Here is a 26,092-nt window from a genome sequence, read left to right on the forward strand (position 1 = left end):
ATCTTTTCGCGTTAAAACTGACTAAGTCAGTGTTTGTGTTGCAATTACTTAGTATGTTTTCTTTAATTTTTTTACTTAAGCTGGCACTTAAGTGTTCAATCTGCCCCAAGGATGATTTAAGATATGAAGAGGTAGGGGAAGTGACGGCGAAGATGGTAGGGAATGAGAACGGCTGGCCTGCTGTCCGCTGCTGAGAGTTGATTCTACAATAAAATAAAAATAAAATGAGCAATAAAAATCATCACCCCAAAAGCAGACAATAGAGGTCACATAGTATATGTGTACCAAATTTCAGGTCACTAGGTCAAATGGTTTGCGAGCTACACGTGATTTCAAATCCTGGACAGACATACGGACAGTCACGGTAGTGTATTATATAAGAAGATTTCTGTTAGACTTGTTTATTATTTGTTATTCATGCTCTGTAACTTTAAATCTGTTTCCACTGTGGATGGAGCCATTTTGATATTATTACGGCTTGATCCTCCTTTCAGCTTTATAAGTCAGCCAGAAAGAGAAACCCAGCATTGCTGCAATAAGGTTGCATTAACATTTACTATGAGTTTTGTTATGTTTTCATTTTTCTGACTTCTTGAACTTTTGTGCTTCTGTATTGTGTTTTGGGATTTGTTCGCCTCAGATTGCCTTTTAAAAAAATATATTTTTTTGTTTTCCTTGTTTTTATATTCTTGTTAAATAAACTGTAAATTTATTAAGATTAAAGTTTGGATTGTCTTTACATGCCAGATTGTTACAGTTTATCTCCCTTGTAAGGCATGTTTGAGAATTTGTGAATGTTATTGCTCTTTTGTTTTAACTTTTAAAGCAAGTACCACATTGTTAGGCCTATTTGGCCTGCAGGTAGCAGTTTGGGGACTTGCACCTGGGGGCTATGCTCTTCTGGGCTTGCCAGTGAAACTACTGGCCTATTTTTGTGATTATTTTGGAGGACATACACCCTTTTTCCATATATGGAACTCAACACTGTGATATCACTAATGTGAGTTTGTAAAGGTTACATTCCATTGTCCAAGCTTCTGGATTTGTAGTAGTTTTGTGAGTGGTTCTGAGAGGTTTTTGTTGTTTATTTGATAAAAACCTCTAATACATTATTTTTGACTTCCCGATACTTAAGCCTATCCTATTTCTAAACTTTGCTTCAGCATTTTTCCATCTTTTGGTCCAACTGCTTGGCTGTCTGCCTTAACCATTTCACAGTCATGGAGAGCTGATGCTTGGGAAGCTTATGGGAAGTGAGCCTATTGCAGGGTACACTTGCACACACACACGCGCACACACACACATCTTTTAGAGTCAATTAACCTAACATGTGCATCTTTGGCATATTGGAAGAAAACTGGAGTACAGTAATCCCTCACCTATCGCGGGGGTTACGTTCCAGAGCCCCCCGCGATAGGTGAAAATCCGCGAAGTAGCGACCTATATTTATTTTATTATTTATACATATTTTAAGGCTTTATAAACCCTTCCCACACTCTTATAAACCTTTCTCACTCTCTTGTTAACCTTTCCCACGCTCTTATAAACACTTCCTATGCTCTTAAACACTTCTACATTCTTAAACACCTCAGACCAACACTGCACACTGCACGCAGCGATCAGACGTCAATGTGTCTGCACTCGCTTTGTGAAGGGGGGCAGCTGAACTCACGCTGAGCAGAAATGGACTTTGTGCTGCTTCTGCCAAAATGCCTGCTTGTCGCTCTGCGCGTTCAGAAGGAGGAGTGTGTGTGTGTGTGTGTGTGTGTGTGTGTGTGGGTGTGTGAGAGCTGAACGCACCTTCGCTCAAACCCCCCCTCCCCGGAAGCGCAGTACGCTCCTGCCACTTCGCATTGTCAAGGGGGTGGGGAGCTGAATGAACGCTAAGGAGAAGTGGACTTTGTGCTGGCTTTGTGCTACTTGTCGCTCTGCGTGTCAATAATTTAAAAGCCTGTACAATCAGGCTTTTAGGTGTACATCACCTATTTTCCTGTCTCACTGTCTTGTCTTGCGTGAAGTTAAAATGTTTTATAATAGTGAGATGTTACTCATATCCTTAGCCCGACATCCACATATCATATGTGTTAACAAAGTGTGTTTTATAAGTTTACATGTGTTTAAAGCATGTGGGATGGGTATTTTAAGGCTTAAACTATAAAAATGTTTATTTATATGGTCTTTCTATATCGCAGATTTTCTCCTGTTGCTGATGGGTCTGGAACATAACTTCCGCAATAGGCGGGCAATCACTTGTATTTAAAAACCCGCAAAGTCGTGAATCTGCGAAAAGTGAACCGCGAAGTAGCGAGGGATTACTGTACCTGGAGAAAAAAATCCATGTAGACTGTGGGAGAAATTGCAGACTCCACACAGACAGTAGCAGCCTGTCATTGAAGCTTCATTATCTTTAGCCTTCAGCAAGTGATACTAGCGACTGTGCCAATATGCCAAACAATTGAAGAAAACTATTTTCTGTAATGGGCGGCACGGTGGCGCAGTGGGTAGCGCTGCTGCCTCGCAGTTGGGTGATCTGGGGACCTGGGTTCGCTTCCCAGGTCCTCCCTGCGTGGAGTTTGCATGTTCTCCCCGTGTCTGCGTGGGTTTCCTCCGGGCGCTCCGGTTTCCTCCCACAGTCCAAAGACATGCAGGTTAGGTGGATTGGCGATTCTAAATTGGCCCTAGTGTGTGCTTGGTGTGTGGGTGTGTTTGTGTGTGTCCTGCGGTGGGTTGGCACCCTGCCCAAGATTGTTTCCTGCCTTGTGCCCTGTGTTGGCTGGGATTGGCTCCAGCAGACCCCCGTGACCCTGTGTTCGGATTCAGCGGGTTGGAAAATGGATGGATGGATGGATTTTCTGTAATATCAAACCTTATTACTAACTATAGTTAAAGTAAAATAATTGAAGTGTATAGTGCCCAAACCCTAGACAACATTAACAATTAACAAAAGGTGGAATGAAAAATAATGCTTTAAATTTTAACAGTTGTTCTTCTCTTACACCACCTATCCCCTAAAACAGCAAACAATTATAAAATGAAGAAGTGAAGCATGATGCAATGTGACAACATGCACACACTGGAGGCAATGCTTTAAAATATTGTCTCTTAACTGTTTTGGTTCTGTGGTAATTTGACCAAAGCCAAGCCCAGGGTATTTACTACAGACCTGAATAACAAGTCTCTGAAATTGCATTAGCACACTCCAATATGTAATCCTTCATCCTGAATTTGATTCATTCTGGTATGCACCAGCTTTGCAAACTCATGTTAATACAGACTTCCTCAGGGCAGTCTGGCTTGCTCTTCTTCAAAGATTATGTGTTAGCTTTGCATTTAAGTATAAACTGATTCTCTGTGCTCTGTGAATTATGGACATCCTTTCCATGACTTTATCATTTTTTAAAAACAATTACTATCCTTTATACCTGTAACAAAATGTGCCTTGTTTGCTATGTCCAGACTCCTATTCCTTTCCTGTATATCATCTCCCCAGTACTGCAAAGGGTCACGAGGAGCCAAAATATTAGAAACAAGACTGGAATTAGTTCTGTCTGAAAGACAGCATGTCTGTCCATTGCAAGGACATCTAAACCTTAAAGACTGAAGAACAGTTGTAGACTACTAAGCACTGTTGTAAGTCGCTCTGGATAAGAGCGTCTGCTAAATGTTGTAAATGTAAATGTAAACCTTTACTCACTCAGAGACATACTGTTAGTTCTCAGACTGCCAAAACAACTCCACAAGAGTGACTAAAGGCACCCCAGGTGAGCTTGACTGTAGCTTTGAGGCAGCGCCATCTTGACACTTCTTTTGCCAGCTTGGAATTCAAGCTACTTAAAGAGTAATCAAGCACCTAATGTGATAGAGCAACCTATCGTGTCAACATCCCTCCCTTGTATGGCCTTTTTTCCCTTCTAGTAGTTGTAATTTTAATTTATATAGTGATTAATGTCAAATATTTATATAACATTACACAATACAATTCTGTGAAAACTGTTGTATGTCATATGTGAAGAAAACACAGAAACACAGATTAAGGGTTGGGGATCTGTCCCCTGTATACTGTGTGGCCCAATAGAAATCTTCTTTGAGCAAGTACAATGGTCAGGTTTTGGAAAAAACAGTTGACAATCAATGGCGAACAAACGTCATCAGAGAGCGACCAGAGGTGAATTCATCAGGGCAAGACGGGAGTAATGCGGAAGTTCTTCGGATTTCGGGATGATGTTTTTGCGACAAATTCAAGATGCCATATTCTTTTGTTCTTCGGTTTTCCTGGTGGAATAAAGAGAAAAGCATTAATACGCTGTGTTAGTTCCCTGTCCTGTGGTTTTCTGCACCTCGTCGGGTCCTTAAACTGCCCCCTAATCGCTCATGTGTGACACATAACATACAAGAAATGTAGTACAGAAGGCAACATTAAGCTATGTATTTGAATGTATTACTACATTTTTGACAACTTTGTGTCATTTTCTTTTGCAGTCACATGACTCATACAGCACCATTTGAAGAATTGCGATTTGAAGGAAACCAAATTATTCCTCCAGCCCCCCGCAAGGTGGAAATGAGAAGAGACCCTGTGCTAGGATTTGGTTTTGTGGCAGGCAGCGAGAAGCCTGTGGTTGTCCGATCTGTCACACCAGGTATGAGCAAAGTCTTTTTTGATCATAGCTGCTTGCTGTATTTTGAAATGGCCCAGCCATAGCTGCTGGCCTTAATGTCATCCATTTCCTTTATTATATGCCAGGCATTTCCAGTATTTTCATGAGCTTCTTAATGTATAATGTAGTTAAAACAGTAGAAGTGTATGGAATGTTCACATTTGGAATTGTTCTCTTGAATTGAAGAGACCATAATTGATCAAACTTCTGCTTATTTATTTTCCACATTTAACCAAGATATCGCTGTATCAGTGTAGCACATGTTGCCTCAGCTCTGCACTCATTCTTTCAATTACATGGCAAAATTTCACAAGGAACTGAGTTAAATCTCGAGGTCTGTACAAATGTCTCCCAGAAATTATCATAATGCAGTAAATGTTTCCAATTATGAACACTTAATGTAAAAAAAAAACTGTTTTGATAAAGCCAGAAATTGTTTTCTGATCAAAAATAAACTGGGAAGTCTCCATACCTATCAGAAGCTTTAGCCTGTTGAATTTTGCAGAAAGAAGACATTTGCACAACTGGATAACTGTTATGGATTTTAGTACAAAGTTTGATATAACTCTTTTACATTCAAAGCTAATGTATATGCAGGAAAAGTTTTAATATTAAAAGGAAGGGGGTTTAATATTAATTTTACAACAGTCGCTTATCTACTTTTCTTTATAGTCAGTAAAACATGACAAGTTTGCAACTAATTCTCTTTAATTCAAACTAGAATTTTAAGGATAGCCTGGTCAAATTGAATTGCACCAGTTGCCTTGCTAGAATGAATGATGTTGCTGTTATTATTTCCAGGATTACTGCGATTTTGGGCTGTGCACCGTTCAAGTGTGGCAGACAATAGATGTTTTGAAACAGGCACTCACATGACCATAGCTAAGAATGCACTTAAAATATATTTTTAATTTTAAATCAATCAATAAAATAAATTATAATCTGTCAACCAATTATACTGTACATTTTTGAAAGCTTTATTTCCATAACTGTTCATTCAATTAATGCAACACTGATCACAGTGAAGTATCTGGATGAGATATTAGGACAATTTAGATAACAGAACATAAGAGCATAAGAAATTTGAAACAAGAGGAGACCATTCAGTCCATCAAGGCTATTTGTTTAGCTAATAGCGATGCTCTCCCAATATCTTCTCCATGTTCTTCTTAAAGGTTGTCAAGGTTTCTGCATCAAATGCATGTCGCAGTAGCTTGAGTCCCACAGCTCTTTGAGTAAAGAAGTGCTTCCTGGCTTCAGTCCTAAATGCACTTCTCCTTAATTTCCACTGATGTTCTGAAGTATGTGATTCACCCTTAAGCTGAAATAATGTTGCTGCCTTTGAGGATTTTAAATACTACTTTAAATATTAATACTTAGCTATTAGCTAATCAAACAAACTTGGACTGAGTGGTTTCCTCTCATTTTTGTCAAATTTTTTATGTGTTGCATAGAGCATAAATATTATTGCTTATTTGGTAAATGCTTTTACCCAAGCTGTCTTACGAGATTAGCATACATTACATTTCCTTACCTGCAGTGAACAATTTCCAGGTGGAAGATAGATATGTTAAGAGATATGCTTAGAACAGAGTCACCGATGGGGAATAAACCAGTAGAAATGGGGTTCAAAATCCATACCTTGTCCACTATACCACATTATGTATGCCTTTTTTGCATGTCTCCCAAAATGGATCTAATTTTAATATATTTTAATCAATCCAAATTATTTTTCTTAAGTAAAAATAAGTTTTAAAGTTGGGAAAGATGACAGAATCCAACAAACAATTACCGTATATACTCGAATATAAGCTGAGTTTTTCAGCACCCAAAATGTGCTGAAAAACGTCACCCTCGGCTTATATTCGAGTCAGGTCCCGCTGCCCCCCGGTATACGAACAAGCCGGATTGCGCGCTGATGATTTCTGCACATGTTCGGTCTGTCCCTGTGCATTCCCTGTGCAGCGAGAGAGAGAGAGACACACACACGGGCGCGTGCGAGAGAGAGAGACAGACACGCATGCGCGAGAGAGAGACACACACATGCGTGTGCGCGAGAGACAGAGCGAGCAAGCAAGAGAGAGATACCATATTTTTTTTGTTGACCCTCTTCTCCACTTACAGAGCTAGTTTACTGTTTTTGTTTGAAATAAATACTCAAAAGCATTTAACTCATTGATGCCTCAATTAATGTACGGTAATTTTATTGGTATTTATTTTGATTATTGAAACTTACCAGTGGCTGCTTCATTTCCCACCCTAGGTTATACTCGAGTCTATAAGTTTTTCCAGTTTTTGTAGGTAAAATTAGGTACCTCAGCTTATATTCGGGTCGGCTTATACTCGAGTATATACGGTAACTAGGTTGAGTATAATGTTGATTAGCGAGACAGAGATTTCTTTAAAAAGCCTGTAGAGGCCAGATCAAGGAAATGGTGAACATTATTAATTGAGTGATTATTCTGTGAAGAACAGCTAGGTTTATTTTAGTAAAGTTTAATTCACTATCTTCAGTATATGGGGTGCAGCTAGGTTAGCTTAAGGGGTCTGTGGTGTTCTACATCTTCAATTATTTATTTTGTCTAAAACGCTGAAAAAGTTTCACATTTAGTCAATGACAACATGAGCATCTGCTATATCCATTAGGTTTAAGAGGAAGTTAAAATTTGAAAATAAATTTCTCAGATTTCCTACACTATCATTTATTATTTTGGACAAGTAGGACCATTGCACATATTGGACTGCTGTATTGTGTCTGATAATCAAATGAAATTCTATTTAATCTAATCTTATCTAAACTGATCAAAGTGCATTGCTAATTTAGTGCCAGCCTTTTGAGTTTCTAGAAAGCTTTTCTGTTCCACGACATGACTAATGTCTGATCGGCAACTCTTTATAATTGTCCATACTGTGTTTTATTTGTAAGGTATTTATAGAGGCATGGCCATGCTTATCAAAGTGTGTGTAATGGACCTATTAATACATGAGGACGCACAATGCAGAATATTATTTGCTTCAGTAAGAACACAAACATGCTGTAAGAACTGTGTTAGCACTTTTGTTAGACTGCAGTTGTTTAAATTGTGTGCTATAGATAGATATAGATAGATAGATACTTTATTAATCCCAAGGGGAAATTCACAATAATGAAGATAGCCACAGGTTGTAAGTCCTTCTTTTTGCTGATGACACTCAAAATTTCACTGAATGGCAGACTTGGTATGCAAAATGAGTTAACATTTAGAGATATCTCAAATGCATTTTAATATATTACAGATACCTGAAAATTTGACTATTTCCAGATATCTTAAATGCATACAGTATATCTTGACAGTGTTTATTTTGAGATATCTCAAGTGCAATTCAAGATATCTCAAAATAAGTTCCCATGCATTTTAAGATATCTGATTTGTGAATTTTTTTTTCCAAGTTGTCAGGTCTCAAATTCAAAGGTGAATGAACATTTTAACTAAGAACTGCATATACCCCTTGATCATTCACTAAAAGACATACAATGCTGATAAAATGAGCTGTGATAACAAATTTCTGATTGGTATATTAACTATAAGAGGAGTAGTTTTTCACAAGAAGACGACATTTTTCATTCCAGTCAACCTTTATACTGTATAGTGGGCTCCATTTTCAGTTTGAGGCAACCTGCTACAAAAACAGCAGGTATCTCTGATTCATTTTCTTAAAGAAATTGTCAATGGTGATTTAAAATTGAAATTGAAAAGACACAGGATGAAAAAAGGACGTGGAGAAAGGAAAGATAGCATATTAAAATTAGTACTTATTCATTTTATTTTTTAACAGGAAATGACTTTCTTACTGCAGACTTCTTGAATGTTTTTTTCTGGGCTTCAGTAAAACATGAAAAATACACGTTTGGATGCTTTTTGTAGTTATTTATATATATATACATTATTTCATTCGAAAATGGAAATATTAAATTGGTTAATGAAGCATGATAATTCACTTTTGTAATTTTCTTAAATACAGTCTGTAAGAAAATTTCATTCTCAGACCCACTTAATTCAATTCATGGGCTCAGCTTCTGAGCCCACCCCAGCAGTACAATGAACAAGACAGGAATTAGACATTTGGGGTGCCAGTCCATCATAAGTATTGCATCCTGTTTCTCCTGAAACAAATATGGGTTTATGAGTAATTAGTTTTTCCTTACCATGTAGTCATTTAAAAAAAAACAAAGTGCAAACAGCAGAGAACATGCACATCGCATGTACATAGGACATGTCGCATAGTAACGCGTCTCGTTACTAGTGCAAATGGAGCAGATAAAGAAACAGAAAATATAATCAGGAAAAAAAAACATTAACCCCAACACTCTGTTGGACTCAGAATTTAAATACAATTACCCTTGTACATATCTTGGGATTTAGCTGTTACAATCCAATGTATAGCGCAGGTAGGGCAAATTTTGAACAGATGTGGCAAAGTCTAAGGAGGATCGACTGAAATAAGCTTTTAAGTGTGGAGAAAGTTGAGGAGCAATGGAACAGGTTTAAAAATGTGATACATACAGTGAAGGACAGGTACACTGTATAGTACATCGTACAATATGAAATTAGTAGGAAATTTAAAAAAACTCTGCAGTGGGTAACTAAAGAGTCAAAAAGAATTTGCAAATAATAGAAAAAAGCACCTGTATAAGGCATATGAGACTGTTAACTCCAATGTGAATCACAGTGAGTATGAGAGCATGAAGACAGCCATTATGAAAGATATTAAAGAGGTTAAAAGGAAGTTAGAGAGGAATATAGCAGATAAAGCGAAAGATGACCCAAAGAGATTCTTTAAGTATTTTAGTAGAAAAAGAACAGTCAAGGAGGAGGCGAAGCGAATCATGAATAGTAAAGGGGAATTAAAAAACACAGGCAGTGAAAAAGCTGATTCTTGAAACTTGTATTTGTCTGAGGTCTTCAAATGTGAGACAGTAGGTAGCCTCCCAGCTGTAAAAAAGACTACTTAGGGGGTACTGAGTGATTTGGAAATTGTAGAGGGAGAAGTGCAGCTTGGATTAAATAGGCTGAAATCAAACAGATCTCCAGGACCAGATAATATTTACCCTTGAGTTCTTAAGAAAGTTTGTCAGTACATATATAAAACCTTGATGCATATTTTTAGGAAGTCATTGCGTACTGGGGAAATTCCAGAACACTTTAAAGCATAAATATTATCTTATTATATAAAAAAGGTGATCAGGCAGATCCAAGTAACTATAGTCCAGTAACCTTAACGTGCAGCTCAGGTAAATTAATGGAAGGAACTAGTGAGAAGTCAAGCAAAATGACACTTTTTATTGGCTAACTAAAAAGATTACAATATGCAAGCTTTTGAGGCTTACATCTTGCCTGAAGAAGGGGCCTAAGTTGCCTTGTAATCTTTTTAGTTAGCCAATAAAAAGTGTCATTTTGCTTGACTTCTCACTACATTCATGATGGCTAACACGATACAACATCCTAGTACTAAAGACATGGAAGGAACTATTAAGAATAAGAGCAACACATGGTAAGAACAGAGTTTTCCTGAACAGTCCGCACCGTCAGACGAGGTAGGTCATGTTTTATTACATGCTGGAATTCTATGAGGAAGCAACAGAAGGTGTATGAGATATTATTCATTTTAACTCTTAGAAAGCATTTGATAAAATCCCACATGAGAGGTTGGGTATCAAACTAAAAGAATTGGGAGTCCAGGGCGTAATGTGAAAATGGGTGCAGAATTGGCTAAAACAGAAGCAGAGGGTTATAGTGCGAGGAACCTTATCAGAACTGGATGAAGGTAAGAGTGGTGTCCCAAAGGTGTCAGTGTTAGCACAACTTCTATTTTTAATATATATAAAAGATACGAATAGGAATATAAATAATGAGCTGGTTAGGTTTACAGATGATACCAAGCTAGGTGGATTGGTAGATAATCTGGAATCCGTGGAATCATTACAGAGGGACATTTACAGCGTACAGGCTTCAGCAATTTGTGGCAGATGAAATTTAATGTTAGTAAATGTAAAAAATTACATGTAGGAATTGTTATATACATGGACCCAGTGAAAGAGTTATCTCATTATATTTCTACACTAGACGAGAACATTGTGAATGTATTCATATCTGATCTTTGTGAAGCACTACCAAAATGTAGGAGACACCGCCTATCAACAACTATGTGCCAACAAAAGCACAAGGTGACAAATATACACAACTAGTAACCGTTCTTCAGCTTTAGTTTTATTTCCTGGAAAAATATATATATTTTTTAATTAAAATAGATGAAATGTATATGTAGGTTAACAAAACATGTTAATAAGTAAGTAAATACAGATGTATTTATAAAGTGCGTATCAGAGACAAAAGTCACAAAGCACTGAACAATAAAACAAAGAATAAAATGAAATATCAAAGCAAAATACAAAATAAGGACAATATAAAACATATAGCAGGAGAAATACTTTTACACTTAAAACAAATTAAGAGGGACCACAAACCCATGTAAATAGCAGGGTACCTGTACTGTGCAACCCTTAACAGCAAGTCTAAAAGTGTCCAAATACACACTTGTGATTAAGCTCAGGCGGCACGGTGGCGCAGTGGTAGCGTTGCTGCCTCGCAGTTAGGAGACCCGGGTTCACTTCCCAGGTCCTCCCTGCGTGGAGTTTGCATGTTCTCCCCGTGTCTGCGTGGGTTTCCTCCGGGTACTCTGGTTTCCTCCCACAGTCCAAAGACATGCAGGTTAGGTGCACTGGTGATCCTAAAGTATCCCTGGTGTGTGCTTTGTGTGTGTGTGTCCTGTGGTGGGCTGGCGCCCTGTTCGGGGTTTGTTCCTGCCTTGCGCCCTATGCTGGTTGGGATTGTGTTAGGATATAGTGGATTGGGTAATGACTGACTGACTGACTGATTAACCTCAACATATCTTCATTTGGATGTACAGTGCACTCCATAATTTTTGGGACAATAGGCAACCATGTAGAAAATGTGTTGTCATTTCTACATGGTGTGGCAGAATGTATGCAAATACCCTTAAATGAAAGTCTGCAGTGTGCACTTTAATCTCATCTGAATTGTCTGATTTGTAATTTTAAACTGTACAGCAAAGGGGTAAATCAAGGAAAAATGTGTCCTTGTCCCAAACATTATGGAGGTCACTGTAGGAGTTGCAAAGTTAGGTTATAATTAAAAATTTGGATGATTTCACTAGATACTTGGATAATGCACTTGTACATAATTTTCCCAAATAATTCACCTCTTTATCTGTTGAAGCGCTTCTTAACACTCTGCTGCTCAATTAAATTTGCCAGCAGGCCTTTTGTTGTATCTCTGTTCCTGCTTGAAATTGCACAACACTCTGGGCAATTTTCTTAAAGAGGGAGGCTCACTTACTGCATATATTTCACAAACAAGGCAACAAATGCACCAAGACAGTACATATAACACATTAATGCACTGATACAAAATCACATTGCCTGTTTTCTTTGTGATATAACATGTGTAACCACTAGGGGGCACTGCTGAGGCCCAAACCACAAACACAGCAATACCCAACACAATTTAAAATTTAAATAAATAATTTTTATTTGACAAAGATACCTTTTCTGCAAAACACCAGCAAAAACACACCATCTACAATTCACCTTCCTCCTCTAAGAAAGCGTTCCCCACTGCCTCCTGTGCTCTCCTTTAAAGTTGAACCGCTTCCCATCTCCTACCCAAGTTGGACAGGGTCCAGGGCAGTCCTTCCCCAGCAGGGCCCTCTGGCTGTCCCGAAAGACACTGTCAGGGCTGCATTTCCAGGCTCCAATTCCCATGTCACCCTGTGGTTGTCCTAATCGGGTTCAACCGTGATGAACACTGCCACCTGTTGTGTGGGGGAGTGATTTTCTCCTGGTAAGCCTGTTCACTTGGTCATTCTACTATGGCCTCTTGGTCAGGTATGAAACCTTCCTTTATCCCAGCCAAGATGCCTGTCCTTCCTTCCTGGCATCTACATATGGTTTACATTTAAAAGTACTCATGAGTTTTCAAAAGCAGTAGGCAAGTGGTTTGTCATTTTTGTAAATTAAATTCTTGCACTTTTCTCCGACAGCCAATTCCTGAATTGGAAAGAGCAGCTGTTTAGCTGAATACGTTTGTCGCACATGCATTTATGACTGTGCTCTTTTGTCAGCGTGTATGTCCCACACACTTTTGTTAAATTAAAACTCTGCATATCTAAGAAGAGTATCCAGAAAATTTAAATAAAATCATAGAGCAAAATGACAAAGTATTGGAGTTCATAACAACTTCCATTGAGATATCCCTTTCTCACTGTTGAATGTGAAACGTCATTATGATTTTCTCCTGTTTCACTTATGATTAAATTAATTTTTTGGCGATGTTGGATTTTTGTGAACCTCAGGGCCATGAAAATCGTTTTACCTTAGATTGTCTACAAATAGCCAAGAATTTCTTGTAAGTTAGTCAGTGAGCCAATCAGATACATGTAGCTTTATTTAGATAGATAGATTTAGATTTAGTTTGGAACTTTTTCAAATTTGAATTTATTGTAGTGTCATATCAAGAATACAATGATTATTGGGAATTTAGTATGTTCACTTCTGCCTGCTCACAGATGGCTCTCTTGCTCAGCCCTTAAAGACGATTGGTCATTTCTTTGGCACAAAACAATATTGTAGCTTACTTATTTTAAAAAGACCATAATTCAAATGCACAACCGGAGCTTACTTACTTCAACAGCTAATTTTCTGCAAAATGACCATAACTAAAACATCTGCGGCACATTTGCTTCAAAATGACTGTAACAATATAGTTGATACACCAAGGACAAGCATCAGGATTTTTTTCCCAGTGCCTATGTCTCATACAGATGGCAATCTCTGCAACATTGCTATTCTGTGAAATGTGATATCTGCACAATTGTAAAAGCTGTGCCTTTTACTGCTTTACTAGTACACACATAATAAAATGAACTCTAACAGATGGCGCCCCACAAAAGCTAGTACTGCTGCAGAAATTCCTATACAAAAGGCTCTGTTCACATTTAAGTCAAGCATTTGGGTTAATTTTGGTTCTCAAAATGTGGCTACAATAAAAGAATTCAACTCAATTTGTAAACAATGTCATATCAAAATCAGGTACTCTGGCACACTACAAATTAGGACCTGTCTATTCAGTTCCAGCTGATTGGAGCACTTCAAGGCTGAAAATATACAGATATACTGAGATATTTAAAGGAAAAACTGAGAACAAGACATTCAGCTGGGGTGTGGATGTGACGTATACAGGGGGTTCCTGTTTCTACAGTTTATTAATATTGAATTTTTATAACCAAATGCTTTTCAACACTGTGTCTGGATCATTAAAGAGCTAAGGTTTCATTTCTGTCTCAAGAGCCTCTTGTTTTTTCTTTTTCTTTCTATTTGCATTTTCTATGCTAATATCTTTTAGTTATTTTTACCTTTTATTTGCTGCATTATGTTAATGATGTATGTATGTATGTATTAGTTCTTTGTTTAATGTCCATTGTTTTCTTTATGTTGAGCCTAAGGTGCGCTGCTCCCCTCCCTTCCGCTGCAGCTGTTGGACCGCCCCAGACCGTTGCATGTTTGGAGAAACCCCAGTACCAGGGCTGAGTTAGGAGGCTCCCTGATGTTGTTTGGCTATCCTTCTCTTTCTGGATATTGGGTTTTCAGATTTGGATCTCGTCTCATTTTCAATATCCTGGCTTTTGGACTTCACTTGCGTCTCTAGATTTTGATAAGTGGGTTCTGGACTCTTAGTCTTGTTTTTTTCTCAATTATTTATTTTTATTTATTTATTTTTACTAATGAATTCTATATTGATTAAAGGACTTTGTTCATGATTTAGGTCAGATTTTTTCACATAGTTTCCTCTCTTCCTTTAAAATTTTCAGCCCATTTTGGGTTGTGCAGACCAGGAAGCTTGCTTTTTAATTTTAGGACCAGGCTGATTTTGTTCATAGATCTCCTTGAAGTCTTGATGCCATGCAAATCATAACAGTATGAAAGATTATTCATATACTGATACAATAGCGAGGCAGTGGTATACAATTATTTTGTGGTACCATTTATGATAGCTCCAAGAATTTTAAATACACCTTTTAATATTTTAAAAGAACATTTTAAATATTAATTAAACTAATCTCACTATTTAGCTGATTGAAATTCTACAAACCTAAACACTCATATGACAAGGATTCTTCCAGAGCTAAGTTAGAAAATATACTATAAGCAGTGATCTTAAATACTTTACATTCATTTCCACAATTAAACTATGTATTAAACTAGTTAGCATTCAGTCCATGTTTTCCCTTCCAACGTGTAATTAATTGACACATTTTTGCCTAGAAGGATAAGATTTTCCTTTAAGTCAGATAAACCAGGGAAAACAACAGCAATATTTCAGAGAATAGAATGAATGCATTTGGAGATCATGTTGTAGGGCCCCTGGCAATTCCCACCTCTTGAAATCCATCCCCAGTATTTAAAAATAAAAAATATATATGAATAAATGACAAATATTGAGCCAAGAGTTGCTTTTTATTAGGTGTGATATATTGACACATTTTTGTCTGTTGTGATGTAATTTCAAATTTTAGGTTCAATGAATAATACATTGTATTGTAGCATTGATTTTTTAAGCTTTAAATATTAGTATATTCTTGTTATGATTTGGATGCAAGGAGAAAGGAAAAGGACCATGAGACCCTAAAAAATTAGGCCCAGTAATTAATTTATTAAACTTAATATCAATTAAACACAAATGTGCCAATTTCATTAAGCAACCAATTTTACAAACACAAAGATGAAACAAAGAGAAAATAAAAATATAAATAAACAACCCAAAAATAGGTAAACTAACAAAACAAGTGAAATTTATTACCTTAATGTGAAACCGTCCAAATATGGTACTGATTCTTTGAACTAAATTACCAAAAGGCTTATTCTAAAGAAGGGGAGGAACTCCAAAACCATCCATTTGTCCATTTCGTTAACCCGCTTATCCAGAGTAGAGTTGCGGGGAAGCTAGAGCCTTGGGTGCAAGGCAGGAACAGTCCCCAGACAGCACACCAGTGAACACAAAGACACACACATCAGGGGCCAATTGGGCATTAGCAATTCACCTACTCAGCATGTCTTTGGACTGTGGAAGGACACCTGTGCACCAAAAGGAAACCCACATAGACACGGAGAGAACATGCAAGCTCAATTCTGGGAGCACCTGGAACATGAAACACCACGGTCTCCTTGTTGCAAGGCAGCAGCTATAACACTTGCCACTGTGCTACTCCTCAAAACCAAACAGCTTTAAGTAAAAAAAAAACTAATTCTTCAAAAGGTACACATTAACAATAACAATAAATCAACAACTTAGAGAAGAGGAACACAACAAGGAGAACACTGTGCTCCAGAGATCAATCAGACTGGAGCTTAAAGAGCTCTTTAACAAGGTTTGAAATGCCTAACTCCTGCACACATTTAAAAGACAAAAGAGAAAGCAATTAAACAATAATCAATGCCCAACAAGGAAAAAACTATTTGAAAACAACAAACAAATCATAATTACAAATACACTGCTAAATCTCTAACAGGTAAATTCAACTTTAGAAACATTAAAAGAATGAATTTAAGAAAAGAACACAAACTCTAACCATGAATGATGATGTGTAAGTGAAAGTGTGAGTGTGTAGTGTGTAGTGTGTATGCACGCGTACACACATACATGTATATACAATGTAAACACACACACCTTCATACAGAATATGGCAGAACACAAGAATATGCAAAGAAGACAGGCTAAGTTACTGGTTTGAGAGGGCTATGGCTCTGGGAAATAAACTGTTGAAGTGTCTGTTAGTTTTAATTTTAATTGACCTGAAGCATTTACCAGAGGGGAGTTTTTGGAAGTGATTACCTGAGTGAGATGAGTCCATGGTGATCCTTTTGACATGGATAGATGGATAGTGGGATGAAATGTACAGTGCATCACTTTTTCCACATTTTGTTATGTTACAGCCTTATTCCAAAATGGATTAAATTCATTTTTTCCTCAGAATTCTACACACAACACCCCATAATGACAACGTGAAAAATTTTACTTGAGATTTTTGCAAATTTATTAAAAATAAAAAAATTGACAAAGCACATGTACATAAGTATTCACATGATTGTCTCGAGGCACAAATCTGGGGAAGGTTACAGAAAAATGTCTGCAGCTTTGAAAATGAGCACAGTGACCTCCATCATCCGTAAGTGGAAGAAGTTCAAAACCACCAGGACTCTTCCTAGAGCTGACCAGCCATCTAAACTAAGCAATCGGGGGAGAAGGGCCTTAGTCAGGGAGGTGACCAAGAACCCGATGGTCACTCTGTCAGAGCTCCAGAGGTCCTCTGTGGAGAGAGGAGAACCTTCCAGAAGGACAACCATCTCTGCAGCTATCCACCAATCAGGCCTGTATGGTAGAGTGGCCAGACAGAAGCCACTCCTTAGTAAAAGGCACATGGCAGCCCACCTGGAGTTTGCCAAAAGGCACCTGAAGGACTCTCAGACCATGAGAAAGAAAATTCTCTGGTCTGATGAGACAAATTTTGAACTCTTTGGTGTGAATGCCAGGCGTCACATTTGGAGGAAACCTGGCACCATCCCTACAGTGAAGCATGGTAGTGGCAGCATCATGCTGTGGGGATGTTTTTCAGCAGCAGGAACTGGGAGACTAGTCAGGATAAAGGAAGATGACTGCAGCAATGTACAGAGACATCCTGGATGAAAACTTGCTCCAGAGCGCTCTTGACCTCAGACTGGGGCGACGGTTCATCTTTCAGCAGGACAACGACCCTAAGCACACAGCCAAGATATCAAAGGAGTGGCTACAGGACAACTCTGTGAATGTCCTTGCGTGGCCCAGCCAGAGCCCAGACTTGAATTCCGATTGAACATCTCTGGAGAGATCTTAAAATGGCTGTACACCGATGCTTCCCATCCAACCTGATGGAGCTTGAGAGGTGCTGCAAAGAGGAATGGGCGAAACTGGCCAAGGATAGGTGTGCCAAGCTTGTGGCATCACATTCAAAAAGACTTGAGGCTGTAATTGCTGCCAAAGGTGCATCGACAAAGTATTGAGCAAAGGCTGTGAATACTTATGTACATGGGATTTCTCAGTTTTTTTTATTTTTAATAAATTTGCAAAAACCTCAAGTAAACTTTTTCACGTCGTCATTATGGGGTGTTGTGTGTAGAATTCTGAGGAAAAAAATGAATTTAATCAATTTTGGAATAAGGCTGTAACATAACAAAATGTGGAAAAAGTGATGCACTGTGAATACTTTCCGGATGCACTGTATACAAGTCTGCCATAGATGGAAGAGTACTGCCAATTGTAATTTATATTTGGAGTGTGCCATTGCTGAACCAAACCAGAAAACAATGGAGAATGTGATTACACTTTTAATAATGGCTTTGTAAAATTGTACTAGGATTATCTGTGAAATATTTCATTTGTTTAGTTGGCATAAAAAGTACAACCACTGCTGAGCCTTCTTAGTGATGGATGTGAAGTTAATGTCCCCGCTGAGAGCATTTATGATAGTCATGCTCAAAAATTTAAAGGAATCCACTATATTGACTGCAGAATCATTCATTTCTAGTAGGAGAGGTTGTAACTGCTGTTTGTGAAATTCAATGACCATTTCCACTGTCTTGATGGTATTGAGGACACCAAGACACAAGACAAGACACCTCCTTTCAGTAAGCTGTTTTGTTGCTATAACTAATTAGTCCAATAATGGTAGTGTCATCAATGAACCTGGTTATTTTTATTGTAAAATCTATGGATCCACAGTCATTAGTGAACAGGGAATAAAGTAGGGGGAAAGTATACATCTACACAGCCTTAAGGGGTACCTGTGCTAATATGGAGACAATCTGAGAGGTGGAAGCTCACATGAACATATTGTTTCTGGTTTGACAGAAAACTGTAAATCCATTTACAGATGGAAGGATTCAATTCAGTCTCTAGAAGTTTAGTTAATAACAGTTCAGGGACACTGGTGTTAAAAGCCAAACTGAAGTCTTCAAACGGTATTCTGGCATAAGTTACTTTACAGTCCAGACGTTCTAGCTCAAAGTGAAGGCCCATGTCAAAGGCATCGTCCACAGACCCAATTGCTTGATATGCAGACTAATAAGGGTCAAGATAGGTAGCAGAAACAGACGTCAGATGGGTTAGAGTAAGCCGCTGAAATATTTTCATTAGAAGTAATGTAAAAGCAATAGGTCTGTAATCACTGAAGCAGCTTATTTGATCACTTTTGGGAACAGGAGCAATAATAGAAGATTTAAAGCAATCTGGTACAGTACACTGTGCAAAAGACTGTTCAAATATGTCTGAGAGGAGAGGAGTGAGCTGCCTGGGACATATTTGATTCTTGCAGATGAGACAGAATTTGGCAGTTCTGTATTGCAAACAGCTTCCAGACATTGCACACCTTTATCAAAAAGGAAGGAGGTGGATGAGGCTTTTTTGAAGAAGTGGCTGGTGTTAAAACCGCTTCAGAACTGGATAAGCCAAAGGGATTGTAGATACTCAGCACTTTGTTGTTCAAAACTGTCATAAAAATTGTTAAGTTTATCAGGGACAGATAAATCTGAGTAAGCCCTGGGAGATCTTTTTGTATTTTGTAATAGACTAAAGGCTTCTCCCCACAGGGAAGCTATTGTTTGCGGAACACTGAAGCTCCACTTCTGACTGCATTGTTTAGCGTATTCCTGGCCTGTTTGTAGGGATCCTTATTACCAGTTTTATGGGCTTTTTCTTTTACCTGATGTAGATTCCTTAGTTCTTTGGTGAACTACAACTTTCCTTTGTTGTAAATCACATTAGATTTGCTAGGAATGCAAACATCTTCACAGAAACTGATATATGATGTAACAGTGTGTGAAAGAATTTGACAAACACAGGAAAGATTTAGTTCAGGTTAAACAGGTCTTAATAGACTTCAGTCCAACAAATGAATGAATAGACAGGCAAACATGGCGGCTTTAAAGTTTGGCAGGGGAGGTAACATCTTCGGGGCCAGAACTGGAAGTGATGTCGTCGAATCCAGGCGGTGTTCCGATGAAAAGAGAAAGGATCAGTGCACCCTGCCATCCCCTGGTCTGGCATGGAATTACCTTCAATTGAGCCCTTTAGCTGCCTCCCATGCGCACGTGTGACAAGTGTCATTCAGATCATGAATGTTTTCAGAAGCATTGTCCAAACAATCTTGTAATGATTCGACTGACTCATCAGTCCATGAATGCATAGATTTTCTTACTGATTTAGCTCATTTTAGCCTTTGTTTATAAGTGCGTAGCAACTTATTAACTTAATTGTTTTTCTTTTCTTATAACTTTTTCATTGTCATCTTGAAAAGAACTTTGAGCTACATTGTTGTATGAAAAAAATGCTATATTGTTGTAGCATAACATGGTAAGAAGTACCCAGCAGCACGTGAGATAAAGTCATGTGTGCATCCTTTATAGGGCAGTAGCAGTGATCCAACGTCTTTTTGTCTCTAACTGTATCTGGGAAGCTCTATGGTTATGTTTGCATTATTAAAAGCACATATCAATATAATGGGAAGATTGCAAGACTATTCTTCAAACTAGTGATCTGCTAACTGCTACTGTACTTCATTAACGTTCACCTAAGGCAGGATGTAAACTCCCAATTAGAATTATTGAAGAATAAGTGAATATAATGGCTTCCAGTTAATAGCAAATAGTTCCAGTTTGCCAGAGCGGTGCTTTGATAATATGAAAACGTCAGGTCTAATGTGGAGTGAGGAACTGATGCCTTAAGCCATGAGAACTCTTCATCTTTACCTCTCTCCTTCTTTCTTCCTTTTTTTTCCAAAACAAAATGCCAAATGGCTTTGCCAAGAATCCAAGACAGGATTCTTGACCAATGAATGAGGAGGGAGAGGTGAATCTTCAAATTCAATAGCTTGATTCTGTTTGAATGTGCCTCATATACATTCCCTCCTCTATTTTCCAGAAATATTTATTTAACAATGTTTTAGAAAAAAATAAAATAAAACAGGCTGCACATGGTGTGCATGTTGTTAGCATACAGCTGGGTAACTGATATGTCTTCTGACACTTGAGATTTTGTCATGAATGATTTTATGCTATTTGCTGCTATCTGGTATTGGAATCCTGCAGGCCCCCATTGAAACCCATTGTATTACAAACTTTTTTTATCTCCTTTCACCATGAAAACATGAATTTAAATTTTTTTCTCTGCCAACACCATAAACAACACAATGTAAGTAGCAGACAAAAGTTTTTGGGCAGAGTATTCCCTTAAATCCATATCTCTCCAATGTCCATCCTTGTTCTAATTTCGGTTGTAGTTCTTTAATTTCTCCTGTTCTTGTTTAACTGCTTTTTCAAACAAAAAAATTACTTAATTACTTTCCACCTACCTGGCAGATGGTTTTGCAGAGACCCCAGATAAGGGAAAAGCCAGAAGGAAAGAAGAATTCCAACTCCTCTTTGATCTCACACCTCTCTTTTAATGAGCACCACACTTTGTAAGCTTTATAAACTTCCTCAAATGCCTCCTCATCCTCCAACCAATTCATACTCTTCTTCCATATCAACTGTTTTGCTTTGACTTCCTATTTTCCTTCCTTTTCAGAAGCCAGAATTACACAGCCAAAAAATAATACTCCCTGTAATTGACATTCTAAGTGCTAATGAGCATAGGAATACAGGGGTTGTGAGTCTAATAAGTAACCCAGAGTGTAAGATTAAACGAGCAAAAGAAATGATACCAGGTAGGCAAAAAGGAGTGTGTCGGCTGGGATTGGCTCCAGCAGACCCCCGTGACTCCTTTTTTATTTTGTTCTTTATTTTGCCTTATACAATTTCTTGTATTAGGAATTTGTTAGTTTTCACATACCCCTTGGGGTCAGAGCGCAGGGTCAGCCATTGTATAGTGCCCCTGGAGCAATTACAGGTAAAGGGTCTTGCTCAAGGGCCCAGCAGAGTAGGATCTCTTTTGGCAGTGACTGCAACCTTCTGGATACCAGGACAGATCCTTAGCCTCAAAGCCACCACTCCGCCCCACACTTCGACCCTGTGTTAGGATATAGCGGTTTGGAGAACTGACTGACTGACTGAAATTGATACATAACAGTTCTGGCCATATACCTCTGGACCAATTCTGGCTAGGCACAAACTATATTCTCAAACCTTCTACCAATCAGCACTCCACCTGTGACCAAGGGTTAGGGTGAAAAATTTAAATTTGTCTTGTAACCTCCTTAAACTGCTGTTAATGGGCCAACTTAGATAACCCCATGTTCCATTGGTAACTGGTTCTGACTTGTTTTGTGGTGAACAGAGCAAATAGGCAAGTTATTTATGTATTAACTGAGAAGTTACAAAGCAAAATTTTCTTTTAAACCACAACATTTTTTCTCTAGTACATATTTTAATACTATAATAACACCAGTAAAATAGCCTTTGACTATTAGAAAGCAGATACAGCAAACAGTTGTTCAGACTCCATTTCTGTATCACATTTCCTGGTGTTGCAAATTCACTGGACTTTGGGACAAGTCAATTCCACCTTGTCTTAGTTATTCATCATCTGTGGGGATGCATTTTGTTTTATCATATTGTAGTGCTGAGTAACTCAAGTCTTTATTATTTCCTCTCTTCTGTCTTTTCCCCAATTGATGCTTATTTCGTTTTGATAGTCTTTATTGACATATAATTCTGTTTATATCTGTGTGAAATTTTTCCACAAACATTAGAAGTTATTCTTTTGGTCCATACTCTGCATACTATATTCCTCTATTCTACATTTTCTATACTTCACTTTAACACAGATAGTTGCTACATGACCACCTTCTGCACATTTTCTAAAAGGTTTTGATTAATTCATGTAGAATGTGATTCCTGCCAAGTTGCCATTACGAATTGTGGGAGATACGTAAGTCTACTACATACTTATTCTCCTGCTGTAACTGGTCCCATATTCTGTAATTCTTGCCTCTCTATCATGTTCATTTCTCAAGTGAAAGCAATATAGTACTTTAGAATATCTGTTCAACAACTTTGTTTTATGCAGTACTCTAAACTTTCATTTTCTGAGTGCAACATGACAGTCACTTCTTGTTCTGGTCTAACAATTAATGGAACAAAAACAACATCCTTCAACATGAACTGATGAACTTTCTTCTGTCGTTTTCCAAATCACTAAATACAATTCAGTCACCCTAAACATTTTAAAAATTATTTCAATTAAGCTGCTGACCTTAAATTCATCTTCTCTTGATTCAGACTCGAGCAGCTTCTGCAGAACCTCTTTGTGAAGTACTGCTCTCTACTCAACACCTTCTGTCTTTCAAATAGAGCAGCATTCCATCTGTTTTGATTGTATCTTTGTCTCCTTCTGACTGCTATGTTGTTCTTCACAAAAATTGCATCACCATCTCCATTCAATATTACTGTGTACCTTATGAGCAGGATATAGGAGTTGTAGTGGACTCTACGCTATCGACTTCCTGATTGTGTTCAGAAGCCATTAAGAAGGCAAACAGAATGTCAGGTTATATAGCACGATGTGTGGAGTACAAGTCCAAGGAGGTTATGCTCAACCTTTATAACGCACTGGTGGGGCCTCATCTTGAGTACTGTGTGCAGTTTTGGTCTCCAGGCTACAAAAAGGACATAGCAGCGCTAGAAAAGGTCCAGAGAAGAGCGACTAGGCTGATTCCGGTACTACAGGGGACAAATTATGAGAAAAGATTAAAAGAGCTGAGCTTTTTCAGTTTAAGCAAAAGAAGATTAAAATAAGAGTTGACATGACTGAAGTGTTTAAAATTATAAAGGGAATTAGTACAGTGGATCAAGACTGTTATTTTAAAATGAGTTCATAAAAAACACGGAGACACAGTTGGAAACTTGTTAAGGGTAAATTTGGTGCAAATATTAGGAAGTTTTTCTTTACACAGTGAACGACAGACACTTGGAATAAGCTACCAAGTAGTGTGGTAGACAGTAAGACTTTAGGGACTTTCAAAACTCAACTTGGATGTTTTTTTAAAAGAATTAAGTGGGTAGGACTCACAAGCTTTGTTGGGCTGAATGGCCTGTTCTTGTCTCGATTGTTCTAATGCTCTAAAGAGCAAAAGCATGTGGTGATCATTCCAAACCTCTGGTTCAAGACTAGAAAGCAATTAAGAGTTCTCAGCTCAGGCTTAGATAAATCAGTCAACCAAATTAGAACAGCCAAAAGATTGAGAAGCAACAAGTACTGCTCATAAGATAGCTCAAGATAGCACTGTAGGAATCCATTTACTGTAGGACAAGTTTGCTGAGCAATATGTCTGTCCTGGCATCATCAGGTGGAAAGCAAGAACTAAACTATGATGATGGCCCAGTCCATCAATCAGATTCAACTCGCATCACATTGGTTTCTATGAAAGCACAACAAATATTCACAATAGCACTTAGCTACAGTCCAATATGTAACTAGTTTACATAGTCACCTTAAACAAGTGTTTTCTTTTTATATGAATTTTGAATAAACTGTTACACTCCATGATCAACTGTCATACAAATGAAAGAAAACAAAACAGAAATGGGATTATTTGCTATCTTATTTTTCAAAGGAAAAGAAATTATCATGTACAGTACATGATAAATTGTTTTCCTTTTAAATATTAACATACTCTGCGGTGGGTTGACACCCTGCCCGGGATTGCTTCCTGCCTTGTGCCCTGTGTTGGCTGGGATTGGCTCCGGCAGACCCCCGTGACCCTTTGTTCGGATTCAGCGGGTTGGAAAATGGATGGATGGATGGATATTAACATACTGAATATTTTGCATTTTTATTATTTTATATTTATTTTATTTTTTTATATTTTACTTTTATTTATTTTATAATGTTCAATTTTATTTTAGAGATGAAAATGTTCTGTTTACCTATGAAATATCAATGAACGACCCATACTCACTCATTCAGAGCCAAATAACGTAACCAAGCATTTCTTAGGGATGTGGGAAAAGCAAACTATAGAATATGGGGAATACATGGATAAAATATACAAAATCCAGCTAAAAAGTAAGCCCTTATAATAATTTCATTTTATGATACTACACATTTACAACAGAAAGGAAAGTAGTAACACATACAAATGACATTGCCATATGTCTGTAATGCTTTGTCTCCAATGAGCACTGAGTGGTGTTTACTGCAAGAAGCCGTGCTTAACAAAAAGTGCTATATATGGGTTATCAGTTTGGGCTAAATATCCACTGTCCCTGTGTTGATAGATAGATACTGTATATACATAGATAGCTCTAGATCCTAACATCTTAGATGCTGAACTCGGATACCAAGCCACCTTTTTTCTCAAGCCACCAGGGCAGATTTTCAAAAGGTGGTAGTGATCGTGTTTTTCGACATTGTAGTACTTGTTCAAGCTTTCGTGGCAAATCAGGCCCCTTCTTCAGGCAAGATGTGATTACATCTTGCCTGAAGAAGGGGCCTGAGATGCCTCAAAAGCTTGTATATTGTAATCTTTTTAGTTAGCCAATAAAAGGTGTCATTTTGCTTGCCTTTTCACTCCATTCATTATGGCTAACACGGTACAACACCCTAGTACTATAGTACTTGTTCATAAAGAGTCAGCTTCTCGTGGAAAAATCTGCAGCATTAAATTAAACTGCTGAGATGTCTAATGGAAAGCATCAGGAAAATAAATGTCTGATGACGTGGTGCACTCAAAACTGCATTTTGCTCCATAACAGCATACCAGCGTGCATTGCATTTTTAGTCAGAGGTTTTGAGTAAAAACAATGTAGCTGTTGCTTCACACCCTAAGTATCTGCCAGATCTCACTGCCTGTGCTTTTTTTTTTTTTGTTCCTGAAATTAAAATTAAGGCTGAAGAGAAAAAGATTTGGTGCCATGTTAGAAGTCCAGGAAAAAAACACACGAGTCTGTAGACATGGTAACAAAAGATCAGAAATGTTATCAGGAATGGTAGAAGTGTACGTGTATTGCATCTCAAGGAGAGTATTTTGAAGGTGCCTAAATGGGAATAGCTGGAAGTTTATAATAAAGTTTTTTTGTAAACAATTTTAGTGTCTCCCCTTGCACATATTCTTTATTTCAGAAGAGACAACCCACATAACACTCTGGATTATTTACATCACAATGTACTGTACATTTTCTTAAGATTATATTATGCTAAGTGATAAGTATGAAAAGAGTGATGAGCTGCTCTCTTAAGCTTCCATGGTTCTTCTGTGGCCTTTTAAGGGTACTCTTTATTTTGTAAGCTTATTATGCCACAACCCAAATTACTGTAAAAGGTGTAACTCCTCTGAGACTGCATTTATAA

The 26,092-nt window shown here is 37.8% G+C and overlaps 1 protein-coding gene across 7 annotated transcripts in view; it reads left to right on the forward strand.

Moving 5' to 3' along the window:
* The window catches only part of frmpd4 (FERM and PDZ domain containing 4), an 821,848-nt gene that overhangs the window by 632,529 nt on the left and 163,227 nt on the right, over positions 1 to 26,092 (forward strand). For all 7 annotated transcript variants that reach the window (XM_051925673.1, XM_051925669.1, XM_051925670.1 and 4 more), the window contains one exon: positions 4,480 to 4,640. In XM_051925673.1, coding sequence (XP_051781633.1) covers positions 4,480 to 4,640 — 161 coding nt within the window. The remainder of the gene's footprint in view (positions 1 to 4,479; positions 4,641 to 26,092) is intronic.

Source organism: Erpetoichthys calabaricus, chromosome 4 (assembly GCF_900747795.2).
Source record: "Erpetoichthys calabaricus chromosome 4, fErpCal1.3, whole genome shotgun sequence".
In the NCBI taxonomy this organism is placed as follows: domain Eukaryota; kingdom Metazoa; phylum Chordata; class Cladistia; order Polypteriformes; family Polypteridae; genus Erpetoichthys; species Erpetoichthys calabaricus.